Here is a 12,625-nt window from a genome sequence, read left to right as displayed (position 1 = left end):
TACCTTCTCTTTGTTAGGTAATGTTTGAGTTCTTGTAAAAGTGTCTCCTCCGTTAATACTGATCAGTTCTCCATCTACAGGTGGAAACGGGGCGGGGAAGACCACTACGTCACTCTTGAGCGTGTCTGAGCTGAAACACACGTCATACTGCTGAGTAGCTTTAGAGTAAGACCAGCTCCCATCAGGGTGGGTGGTGATCATGGGGGCGCTGTACCTGCTGAAAGTGCCGTCTGTCCTGTGGCATCTGACTGCTATTAAAGTGATGAGGCTGAGCAGAAAGATGACGGACACCGACACAATGGCGATCAGCAGATACAGGTTCAAATCCGAGAAGCTGTCCTCCTTTACAGTCACATGTCTGAACTGAGTCTGGATTTCAGCCGTGCTTTCAACCACCACCACATCAATCGACACAGTAGCTGACAGGGAGGGTTCTCCATTATCACAGACCAAGACCACCAAGGGGTGAGTTTTGAGGTCATTGTCACTCATTCTCCTCTTAGTCCTGATCTCCCCGGTGCTGGTTCCGATCCTGAACAAGTTGTTTCCTTTGGGCTCAGACAGGTGATAAGAAAGCAGCGCATTGTATCCAGAGTCCGCGTCTACAGCCCTGATTTTTGCCACAAAGTATGCCGCTTCAGCAGAATAGGGGATGCTCTCACTGTTAACGGAGCCGTGCTCAGAATATGGCGCGAGAATCATGGGACTGTTGTCATTTTCATCCAGGATTAAAACGTTGACAGTGACGTTGCTGCTGAGTGGAGGAACACCAGAGTCTGTGGCCTGAACTTTAAAGTTGAAACTTTTTAACTCCTCATAGTTAAAAGACTGCAGGCTGATAATATCTCCTGTCTCTGAGTTTATATTTACAACAGAGGTTATTGGAATACTTTTTGAAAAGTCACTGAGCAGGGAATATGTCACTTTAGCATTTTCCACTAAATCAGGGTCGACGGCAGTAATTGTTGATATAATAGCTCCCACTGCACTATTCTCTTTTACATATACATTAACAACAGGTTCTGAGAATAAAGGGGCATTGTCATTCACATCAGAAATGTGAACAGGAATAACACTAGTACTAGAAAGAGGTGGAGTGCCTTCATCAGTGGCTATCATGGTTACATTATATTGAGAAATACTCTCTCTGTCTAGAGGCCCATCAACTGTTAATGAATAATAATTTTTGTAATTTACCTTGAGTTTAAAAGGCACCACCCCAAGAAGTTTAGCACTGGTGAGTCCATTACTGCCCCCATCTTTGTCTGTTACAGTCACCAAAGCCACAACTGTACCTATCTCTGCATCTTCTTTAACTGGGCTCATAAGAGAAGTTACAGTGATTTCAGGCGTATTGTCATTCACATCAATTACTTCCACTAACAATTTACCATGCGTACTTCGTGATGGCGTACCTTTATCTCTTGCCTGTATACGAATATCATATGCTGTATTCTCTTCATAGTCTACTTCTCCTACTACAGTTATTTCCCCCGTGCCTGGGTTTATTGAGAATAAAGCTTCTGGTTTGAAATTTCCCCTTTTAATAAACGAATACAGTATTTCACTGTTTATTCCCTCATCTAAATCTGTGGCACTTACAGTGACTATAGAGGTCTGAAACTGGGTATTTTCAGTTACCTGGGCCTTATACAGAGGCTGACTAAATACTGGAGAATTATCATTTATATCCATAACATGCACAACTATCCTTAATGTTCCAGATCGGGGAGGTTTTCCTCCGTCCAGAGCTGTTAAAACAAGGTGAATAACAGACTTTTTCTCTCTGTCTAAAGATTTTTGCAGTACTAATTCAGCAGACTCACTGTGCTGTCCGCCGCTCTGCACGTCCAATGAGAAATATTCATTTGGACCAAGCTTGTAGCTTTTTACCGAGTTGCTGCCCGTGTCTGCATCGTTTGCCACTGGGAGCAGATATCGCTCCCCAGTGGAAGAAGACTCTGAAATATTTAAAATTTTTTCATTTTCAATGAAGGATGGAGCATTATCGTTAATATCAGTAACCTGCACCTCTATGCGATGCAGATGCATCGGGTTGTTCAGAATTGCTTCTACGCTCAGGGAACATTTCGCAGTATTTGGACAGAGCTCTTCACGATCAATCCTATCGCAAACATACAGAGCACCAGTTTTTAAATCCACGTCAAAATGTTTATTTGAGTTCCCAGATACAATTCGTAAGTCCCGTTTTTCCAGCTCGTTAACGTTAATGTGTAAATCCTTTGCGATATTTCCAACCACCGTTCCTTTGTCAACCTCCTCGGCAACGGAGAACGAGAGCTGCGCTGCAGACGCGTCACACAAACAGAGCAAAGCTATGATTTTTATCCACATTGTGAGTCTTTGTCCTCCACACCTCGTCGCTGCCACACAATGAACGAAATAATAATTTCGGAACATATCCACTTCAGAGGTGACTAACAGAGAAAGCCGTTTCCGTCTTGTGGCAATTTTTCTGTTTTTGACAAAGCACTAGTGGACTACGGCAGACTCGCAGGGAGAGGAGGAGTCTGGGGGAAAAAAAACCCAACAAAAAAAACAAAACCCTGACCCATAAATAAATTTATGGCCTCGAGCGACACCAACTGTTTGTTTGGTCCAGATATGTATGATATTTACCAAGCATAAGAAATATTAGTACATGTGTCGTTATTGGATCTTTGAAACGGTATATTTTGTAAAAGTAGACAAAGCAGTAGAAAATATGAATGTAAAATTCACAACATATTGTTCAACTTTTTATAACAAACGGTTGGCAAAGAAATGATGGTCGATGGTCAGTTCAGCACCATAGACAGCGTACTCAGTACTAAGTCATTTAGGAGCTCGACTCAATCCTGGCTTTAAGTACCATTCAGTAACCGTTTCATAAGCTGTGTGCTAAAAAGTGCTATACAAATAAATTCGCCGTATTACGATTAAATCAAAGACCAAACCCAGTCTAAGGTTATGGTGAACTCACCTTCTCTTTGGTAGGTAAAGTCTGAGTTCTGGTAAAAGTGTCTCCTCCGTTAATACTGATCAGTTCTCCATCTACAGGTGGAAACGGAGCGGGGAAAACCACCACGTCACTCTTGAGTGTGTCTGAGCTGAAACACACGTCATACTGCTGAGTAGCTTTAGAGTAAGACCAGCTCCCGTCAGGGTGGGTGGTGATCATGGGGGCGCTGTACCTGCTGAAATTGCCGTCTGTCCTGTGGCATCTGACCGCTATTAAAGTGATGAGGCTGAGCAGAAAGATGACGGACACCGACACAATGGCGATCAGCAGGTACAGGTTCAAATCCGAGAAGCTGTCCTCCTTTACAGGCACATGTCTGAACTGAGTCTGGATTTCAGCCGTGCTTTCAACCACCACCACATCAATAGACACAGTAGCTGACAGGGAGGGTTCTCCATTATCAGAGACCAAGACCACCAAGGGGTGAGTTTTGAGGTCATTGTCACTCATTCTCCTCTTAGTCCTGATCTCCCCGCTGCTGGTTCCGATCCTGAACAGGTTGTTTCCTTTGGGCTCAGACAGGTGATAAGAAAGCAGCGCATTGTATCCAGAGTCTGTGTCTACAGCCCTGATCTTTGCCACAAAGTATCCCGCTTCAGCAGAATAGGGGATGCTCTCACTGTTAACGGAGCCGTGCTCAGAATATGGCGCGAGAATCGTGGGACTGTTGTCATTTTCATCCAGGATAAAAACGTTGACAGTCACGTTGCTGCTGAGTGGAGGAACACCAGAGTCTGTGGCCTGAACTTTAAAGTGGAAAGTTTTTAACTCCTCATAGTTAAAAGACTGCAGGCTGATTAAATCTCCTGTTTCTGAATTGATGCTTACAAATAAATTTACTGGGATACTGTTTGAATCGCCTTCTAGCGAATACGTTACTTTAGCGTTTTCATTTATGTCGGGATCGACTGCATTGATAGTATAGAGCCGAGCACCAACTGGTCTATTTTCTTTTACATAAATATTAATTGCAGGTTCAGCGAAACCAGGCGCATTATCATTGACATCAGAAATATCAACATTAACAACACTGGAGGCGGATAAAGACGGGGTACCTTCATCGTTAGCTATAATTGTGACGTTGTAAACAGGCCGCTGCTCTCTATCAAGAGTTCTGTCTACAACTAAAGAGTAATAGTTTTTGTAATTTGAAATCAACTTAAAAGGTGTGGAACCAGCAAGTTTACCGCGAGTCTGACCGTTTTCCCCTCCATCTTTATCAGTCACTGTCACCAAAGCCACAACGCTTCCTATTGCAGTATCTTCTCTGACAGGGTTCATGAGTGACGTCACCACAATTTCTGGGGCATTGTCATTTACATCAACTATCTCAACCAATAGCTTCCCATTTGCTCTTCGAGGTGACGGACCTCTGTCTGTTGCTTGCACATGAATATCATATGCTGACTGTGCTTCATAATCCAAATGACCCTTAACTGTGATTTCACCAGTTTCGGCATTTATAAAAAACAAATCAGCTGGATCGAAGTTTGCACGTTTGACAAAAGTGTAAATTACTCTCCCGTTGTCCCCTTCGTCTAAGTCTGTGGCATTGAGTTGAATTACTAATGATCTGGCTGGAGCATTTTCATTTACACGTGCTTTATAAAGTGTTTTGCTAAACATTGGTGTGTTGTCGTTTGCATCCAGAACATGGACTATAATTTGTACGCTTCCGGTGTTAGGAGGTTTGCCTCCATCTACAGCGGTCAGTGTTAGTTTAACGACGGCTTGTTTCTCTCGATCCAAAGCCTTCTGCTGCACTAGTTCAGCGGATGCAGTGTGTTCTCCGCCTCCTTGTATATCTAGAGAGAAGTATTCATTTGCACTCAGCCTGTAAGTCTTTACCGAATTACTGCCTGTGTCTGCATCAAGAGCCAGCGGAAGCAAGAAATGCTCGCCCGCGGGTGAAGATTCAGAAATGTTCAGTGAAAATGATTTCTCTACGAAGGCCGGCGCGTTGTCATTTAAATCAGCAATCGTGACTTCGATGCGTCGGAGCACCATAGGATTGCTCAGTATAACCTCCAAGTTTAGTGTGCATTTTATCACGTTTGGACAGAGCTCCTCGCGGTCTATTCTCTCATTAACATAAAGATCCCCTGTTTTAAAATTAGCCTCGAAATATCTCTTACTGTATCCAGACACAACATTTAGATTCCTCGTTTGCAGGTCTCGAACATTGACGTTTAAATCCTTTGCGAGGTTTCCAATCACAGTCCCTTTGTCCACCTCTTCAGAAACAGAGTATGATATCTGAGCCGCAGACCAGCCAGATAAAAGCAGGACGATCGGCAAACACAGAATTTCATTATTCCTTATACTTCCCATCGCTGTTTTCAAAGACGGAGACGCAATTCAAATTATTTTCATCTACAAAACACCAAAGAACCAGCCAACGTGTAAAATTTTATCCTCTCTGGTTTTCTGCTTTTTATCGCCATTCCTGTCCTTCGCACAAAGCACTGCCACCCTGCTGACGCTTCATACGTAAAGGAGGAGACTGAAAAATCCCAGCTTTCTTAAACATGTGGTCAATACCGACCCCATGCGTTACAAATTAGATATGACTATGGTTTAAAAATAGAGGAGCACAACCAGTATGTTTTATTATCAGATGCAGTTTTACTGACCAAAGAGACCCTTTAAACAGGCTGACAACACATAATGAATAACTCTGTTAAGATATAGAAGAAATGTGAAGAATTACCATTAATTCCTCCAATTTCACTAAATAAAAAAGGGCGAGATTATTGTACATAGAATAAAACAAAAGAAAAATCTTAACATCAAGCAAGTTTAACTGTTACACTGCTTAAAAACCCAAGACGGAGCTCTGGTTGATTTATGTCAGTTTTCGTTAACAAAAAAAAAAAAAGAAACTAGGGTATTGTCATCCAGGAAACTTTTTTAGTTTTTAGTTAGGAATCTTTAGTTACCATTGTAATTTCTGACAGTTCATTTTTTCAAGAATAGAATAGAAGTTCAAGAATAGAGATTAATTTTACACATACTACAGATAGGACGTTTTAAAAGGAAATTAGACAAGGAATGTGTCCATTTGTTTGTGTGAAAATCTGTAGTATGGACTAAAAGACTAAAATCAACTCACCTTCTCTTTGTTGGGTAATGTCTGAGTTCTTGTAAAAGTGTCTCCTTCGTTAATACTGATCAGTTCTCCATCTACAGGTGGAAACGGGGCGGGGAAAACCACCACGTCACTCTTGAGTGTGTCTGAGCTGAAACACACGTCATACTGCTGAGTAGCTTTAGAGTAAGACCAGCTCCCGTCAGGGTGGGTGGTGATCATGGGGGCGCTGTACCTGCTGAAAGTGCCGTCTGTCCTGTGACATCTGACTGCTATTAAAGTGATGAGGCTGAGCATCAAGATGACGGACACCGACACAATGGCAATCAGCAGGTACAGGTTCAAATCCGAGAAGCTGTCCTCCTTTACAGGCACATGTCTGAACTGAGTCTGGATTTCAGCCGTGCTTTCAACCACCACCACATCAATAGACACAGTAGCTGACAGGGAGGGTTCTCCGTTATCAGAGACCAAGACCACCAAGGGGTGAGTTTTGAGGTCATTGTCACTCAATCTCCTCTTAGTCCTGATCTCCCCTGTGCTGGTTCCGATCCTGAACAGGTTGTTTCCTTTGGGCTCAGACAGGTGAAAAGAGAGCAGCGCATTGTATCCAGAGTCTGCGTCTACAGCCCTGATCTTTGCCACAAAGTATCCCGCTTCAGCAGAATAGGGGATGCTCTCACTATTAACGGCGTCGTGCTCAGAATATGGAGCAAGAATTGTTGGATTATTATCATTTTCATCCAGGATTAAAACGTTTACAGTGACGTTGCTGCTGAGTGGAGGAACACCAGAGTCTGTGGCCTGAACTTTAAACTGGAACGTTTTTAACTCCTCATAATTAAAAGACTGCAGGCTGACTATATCTCCTGTCTCGGAGTTTATATTTAAAATAGATGAAACTGGAATGTTTTTAAGAGAGCTATCTAACAGTGTGTAAATCACCTTTGCATTAACATCTAGATCAGCATCGAAGGCATTTACTGTATAAATTACTGAGCCTGTTGGACTGTTTTCTTTGACATACACATTAATAACAGTCTCCATAAATTTGGGTGCGTTATCATTAACATCAGAAACATGAACAGTAATGACTTTGTTACTGGACAGAGGTGGAGCTCCTTCATCTGTGGCTGTAATGGTGACATTATAAACAGAAGTGGTTTCTCTGTCCAGCGGTCCATCTACAACTAAAGAATAATCATTTTTGTAGTTGGACTTGAGATTAAACGGAACAGATCCAACTACCTTACAGCTGGTTACACCATTCTTCCCTCCATCTTTATCATTTACTGTAATAAAAGCAACAATAGTCCCCAGCTCTGCGTCTTCTTTTACCGGTGTCATTAGTGACGCCACTGATATTTGTGGGGGATTATCATTCATATCAATTATCTCTATCAGTAATTTAGCTTGTGCACTACGAGGAACGGGACCCTGGTCCGTTGCTTGTACTCTGACTTCATAAGCAGGCGTCTCCTCATAATCCAATCCACCCTTCACTGTGATTTCTCCTGTTTCTGAATTGAGATCAAAAATATTTGATGGATCAATATTCCCTCGTTTGATGAAGGAATATAAGATTTTACTGTTCATGCCTTCATCTAAATCTGTGGCATTTAACTTGATAACAAGTGTTCCAGGAGTGACATTTTCTTTGACACGCACTTTATAAAGCAGTTTGCTAAACGCGGGAATATTATCATTTACATCGATTACATTCACATGTATTTGTAATGATCCCGTTCTTGGAGGTTTTCCTCCATCTACAGCGGTCAGTATTAGATTGATTACTGACTGTTTTTCTCGGTCCAAAGCTTTTTGCAGCACCAGCTCAGCAGACACACCGTGCTCTCCGCCGCTCTGCACATCAAGTGAGAAATGCTCATTTTGACTGAGCTTGTAGGTCTTCACTGAGTTGCTTCCTATGTCTGCATCCACGGCCACAGGGAGAAAATATCGCTCTCCCGTTAACGATGATTCAGAAATATTTAAGTAATACCTACTTTCAAGAAATGCAGGTGAATTGTCGTTTACATCTAATATATTAACCTCTACGCGATGTGCAGTCATTGGATTGCTTAGAAAAGCTTGTAATTTTAAGGAGCATTTTATAGTCAGTGGACAAAGCTCCTCTCGGTCTATCCGCTCCTCAACTAAGAGATTCCCACTCCGTAAGTTAACGTTAAGATATGTCTTACTGTAACTGGAAACCACACGCAGATCCCTGTTTTCTAGTTCCTGTACATTGATGTTTAAATCCTTTGCGAGATTCCCCACCACTGTGCCTTTGTTCATGTTATGTATTTAGTAAAATCAGTTTATAGTTTGTGGTACTACTTTCTGTTACAAAGTAGAGAACACAAAGTGTGGTGTATGTGCGCATTGATATGCCTGCGCCTTTCCTTAGACTGGTTATTAAAGTAAATCACTACAACTAAAGAAGGCGTCGTTACTTACCAGTTAAGTTATAAGAGAGGATATAACAGACTGGCGACGAGGATTAAAACGGATCCCCGATGTGCATTGGACGACAGAGAGGGGGAAATCCTTGTGAAAGTGGCCAAAGAGACACGAAAAAGGTTAGGGCCAAAACAACTAACCCTCCGTGTGGATGCTAGCTCACCTGCCTGGCTAAAGAGAGGACGTGAGTAACATCAATTCTTTTAAGTGAAGGACGCTTATAAGAATACCGAGAAAATGTCAGGAGGCGTTGGACAAATGGACGTTTTTGATAGTGGCACAGAGGATTGGACAACATATGTGGAGAGAGTTGAACAGTATTGTCGGGCTAACAAAGTAGAGGATGAGAGGAAAGTTGCTGTGTTACTGAGTGTGATGGGAGCGAAAACATACAACTTGTTGCGCAGCCTCATCACACCGACCAAACCAGCTGACAAAAGTTTCAAGGAGATCACAGAAGTGCTCCAAAAACATTTCCAACCGAAGCCACTGGTTATAGCCGAACGTTTCCGATTTCATAAACGAAATCAACTAAAGAATGAGTCCACATCGGAATACATCGCGGAACTCCGGCGGCTGTCGGAACACTGTCAGTTCGGGGAGGGGCTGTCAGATGCGCTGAGAGACCGTTTCGTCTGCGGCATGAACAATGAAGGCACACAGAAACGACTTCTCACAGAGGATAACCTCACTTTGCACCGTGCATTAGAGATAGCGATATCGATGGAGACAGCAGCAAAAGATGCCGGAGAGCTTCAGGGAAAAGGCAAGGAGCCGTGTTCTGTAAATAAAATACATCCGCAGCGCAATAACAAATTACCGATGTGCTTCAGATGCGGCAAAAAGTCACATGACGCTGCTAATTGCTGGTTTAAAGAGAAAGAATGCCTGCAATGTAACAAAAAGGGGCATATACAGAAAATGTGTAAATCAAAGCAGTATGATAAAAAGAAAAACAAAATGTGGAAAAGAGACAGAAAGCTGCATGAAGTAAACGAGTCGGAGCCAACTGATTCTGAGGAGGATTTGGCATGCCTGGAACTGTACACAATGCAAGAGAAAGGTAATGATGCAATATGGCTCACACCTAAAATACAAGGGATTGAGTTACAGATGGAACTGGACACTGGGTCTGCTCTCTCACTGATTTCATATGAAGATTACAGGAACAAATTCCCCAATCTGAAACTGAAGCACACCTCAGTGAAACTGAAAACGTACACAGGTGAAAGAATAACTCCTCTGGGAAAACTAAAAGTGAAAGTGGAATATGAGAAAAAGAAATGCAACCTGGAACTTTATGTTCTGAAAAATGGAGGTGTGCCATTATTTGGGCGTGACTGGTTGAAACACATCCACCTCAACTGGAAAGAAATAAAGTCAATGAGACTAGAACGAGGCCTGAGTGCAAATTCTGTAGATGAAAGACTGAAACAGATCCTTAATAACCATGCCCAGGTGTTCAAAGATGGAATCGGCACCCTGAAAAATATTAAAGCACAGATCATACTAGAGGACAATGCAAAACCAAGATTCCACAAGGCACGCCCTGTACCTTATGCTTTACGCCCTAAAGTTGAAGCAGAGCTCCAACGCTTGGAAGAGCAAGGAATACTCACCAAGGTGGAATGGTCAGATTGGGCTACACCAATAGTATCAGTAAGCAAGAAAGCAAGTGACAGTGTGCGGATCTGTGGTGATTTTAAGGTTTCAGTGAACCCAGTTCTCCGCATAGATCAGTACCCACTTCCACGGATAGAAGACATATTCACAGCAGTAGCAGGTGGCAAACACTTTTCAAAAATTGACCTTGCCCAGGCTTATCTCCAGATGGAAGTAGAAGAGACATCCAGGAAATATCTGGTAATAAACACTCACAAAGGCCTATATCAGTACAACAGACTGGTATTTGGTATCGCCAGTGCCCCAGCAGTATGGCAACGTGCCATGGATCAGGTCCTACAAGGCATTCCAGGAACACAGTGTTTTCTGGATGACATAATCGTCACTGGTGTTGATGAGGAGACTCATCTGGCTAACCTAACAGCAGTCCTGGCCAGGCTAGAAAAATATGGACTGAGAGCAAACAAAAACAAATGTGAGTTCTTTAAGGATGCCATTGAGTATTGTGGACACAAGATCGACAGACATGGGCTCCACAAAACCAAGGACAAAGTTGAAGCAGTCCTGAAGGCACCAGAACCTAAAAATGTGAGTCAGCTGCGCTCTTTCTTGGGCTTAATTAATTATTACCACAAGTTTCTACCAAACCTTTCAACAGTCCTGCACCCGCTGAACTCTCTGCTGCAACAAAATGTCAAATGGAAATGGACAAAAAACTGTGAAGAGGCATTTAATGGCGCTAAGCAGCTCATTACATCAGAGGAGGTTCTGACACACTTTGACTCCAATCTACCACTTCGCCTCGCCTGTGATGCCTCACCATATGGCATTGGTGCTGTGCTATCTCACAAAATGCCTGATGGATCGGAACGCCCAGTTGCCTTTGCTTCAAGGTCCCTAAATGCAGCCGAACGCAACTATGCACAGATAGACAGAGAAGCACTCAGTCTAGTGTGGGGCGTGAAGAAGTTTAATCAGTATTTATATGGTCGACACTTCACCCTGATCACAGACCACCGACCGCTGGTGTCCATCTTTAACTCTCAGAAAGGTATTCCAACCATGGCTGCGGCACGCTTGCAGCGATGGGCTTTGTTCCTAGGTGCACACACCTACACCATTGAGTTCAAAGGGACAAAGTTACATGGAAATGCAGATGGACTTTCACGTCTTCCACATATGCAACCCACTGAAGAACTGACTGATCCAGCTACTGTGTTTCACGTTACACAAATGGAACCCCTACCTGTCACAAGTGCTCAGGTGAAAAGAGAAACGAGCCAAGACACAATCTTGTCCAAAGTATACGATTTTACTGTGAATGGTTGGCCGTCCTGCACTGACACTCAGTTCTCTGCGTACTCCACCCGCAAAGACCAACTATCCGTTTGCCAAGGATGTGTTATGTGGGGAACTCGTGTCATTCTGCCACCTAAACTACGTACAACGGTACTGGACTCACTGCACAATGGACATTTAGGTGTGGTTAAGATGAAATCTCTTGCTAGAAGCTATGTTTGGTGGCCAGGCCTTGACTGTGAAATAGAGAACATGGCAAAATCCTGCACTGGTTGTCAGCAGACGCTGCGTCAACCTCAAACAGCACCTGTACACGCGTGGGAGTGGCCATCCGCTCCATGGCAACGCATCCATATAGACTATGCTGGCCCATTTATGGACCAAATGTTCCTAGTTGTGGTTGATGCTCACTCAAAATGGCCAGAAATCTTCCCCGTAAAGCAAGCAACAGCTGCCAGCACAATCAATAGCCTTCGGTCACTGTTTGCACGCACAGGTCTGCCACAACAGCTCGTAAGTGACAATGGTCGTCAGTTTACTGGAGAGGAGTTCCAGTGTTTCCTTCGGAGTAACGGCATACGACATATCACTTCAGCTCCCCATCATCCTGCAACAAATGGACAAGCCGAACGGTTCATCCAGTCCTTCAAGCGGTCAATGAAAGCCAGTCGCACAGAGGGGAAGCCGCTACAACAGAAAATAGACAATTTCTTACTGGCTTACAGGAACGCCACTCATGCAACAACTGGACACACACCTGCAATGCTCTTCATGGGACGGAATCTGAGATCACGTCTAGATTTGCTGAAACCAGACATTCGCAAGAATGTCCAAGACAAACAGTCTTCCATGGTGGAAGCAACAAGAAACAAAACTAGATTCTTCAATGTTGGACAAAAAGTTCTCGCCAGGGACTACAGAGACCCAAGTCAGAAATGGCAGCCTGGCACGATTCTGTCACGGACCGGACCACTGACATACACTGTAAATGTTGGAGCCAACTTAGTCTGGCGTAGACATGTTGATCAGATTGTAGATGCGGAAAGTCGCATGGTTCCACAGCAACCTGAGAGCACATCTACACCTCAAGATTCAGAAGAGTTTGCCCTCGCTTCACCACCTGAGGTTCA

The 12,625-nt window shown here is 43.4% G+C and overlaps 1 protein-coding gene across 28 annotated transcripts in view; it reads right to left on the bottom strand.

Annotated features, from left to right (window-relative positions):
• Nucleotides 1–12,625, bottom strand: part of LOC120724318 (protocadherin alpha-C2-like) — a 213,299-nt gene that overhangs the window by 34,129 nt on the left and 166,545 nt on the right. Inside the window, exons 1-2 of one of the 28 annotated variants that reach the window (XR_005693894.1) lie at nucleotides 6,034–8,776; nucleotides 5,460–5,633 (exon numbers count right to left, since the gene is read on the bottom strand). The exons of 24 other annotated variants lie outside the window; for them this stretch is intronic. Coding sequence is in view for 3 of the 4 variants with exons in the window: in XM_040016440.1 (XP_039872374.1) it covers nucleotides 4–2,421 (2,418 nt within the window). In the remaining variant the exon portion in view is untranslated. Of the gene's footprint in view, nucleotides 1–3; nucleotides 2,963–2,983; nucleotides 8,777–12,625 lie in introns of those variants that run through there. 3 more of the 28 variants (XM_040016469.1, XM_040016455.1, XM_040016440.1) reach the window with 3 other exon arrangements.

This window comes from Simochromis diagramma, unplaced genomic scaffold (assembly GCF_900408965.1).
Source record: "Simochromis diagramma unplaced genomic scaffold, fSimDia1.1 OVJJ01000685.1, whole genome shotgun sequence".
In the NCBI taxonomy this organism is placed as follows: domain Eukaryota; kingdom Metazoa; phylum Chordata; class Actinopteri; order Cichliformes; family Cichlidae; genus Simochromis; species Simochromis diagramma.
The sequence above is the reverse complement of the archived record's forward strand: the minus strand, read 5'-3'. Positions and strand labels throughout refer to the sequence as shown.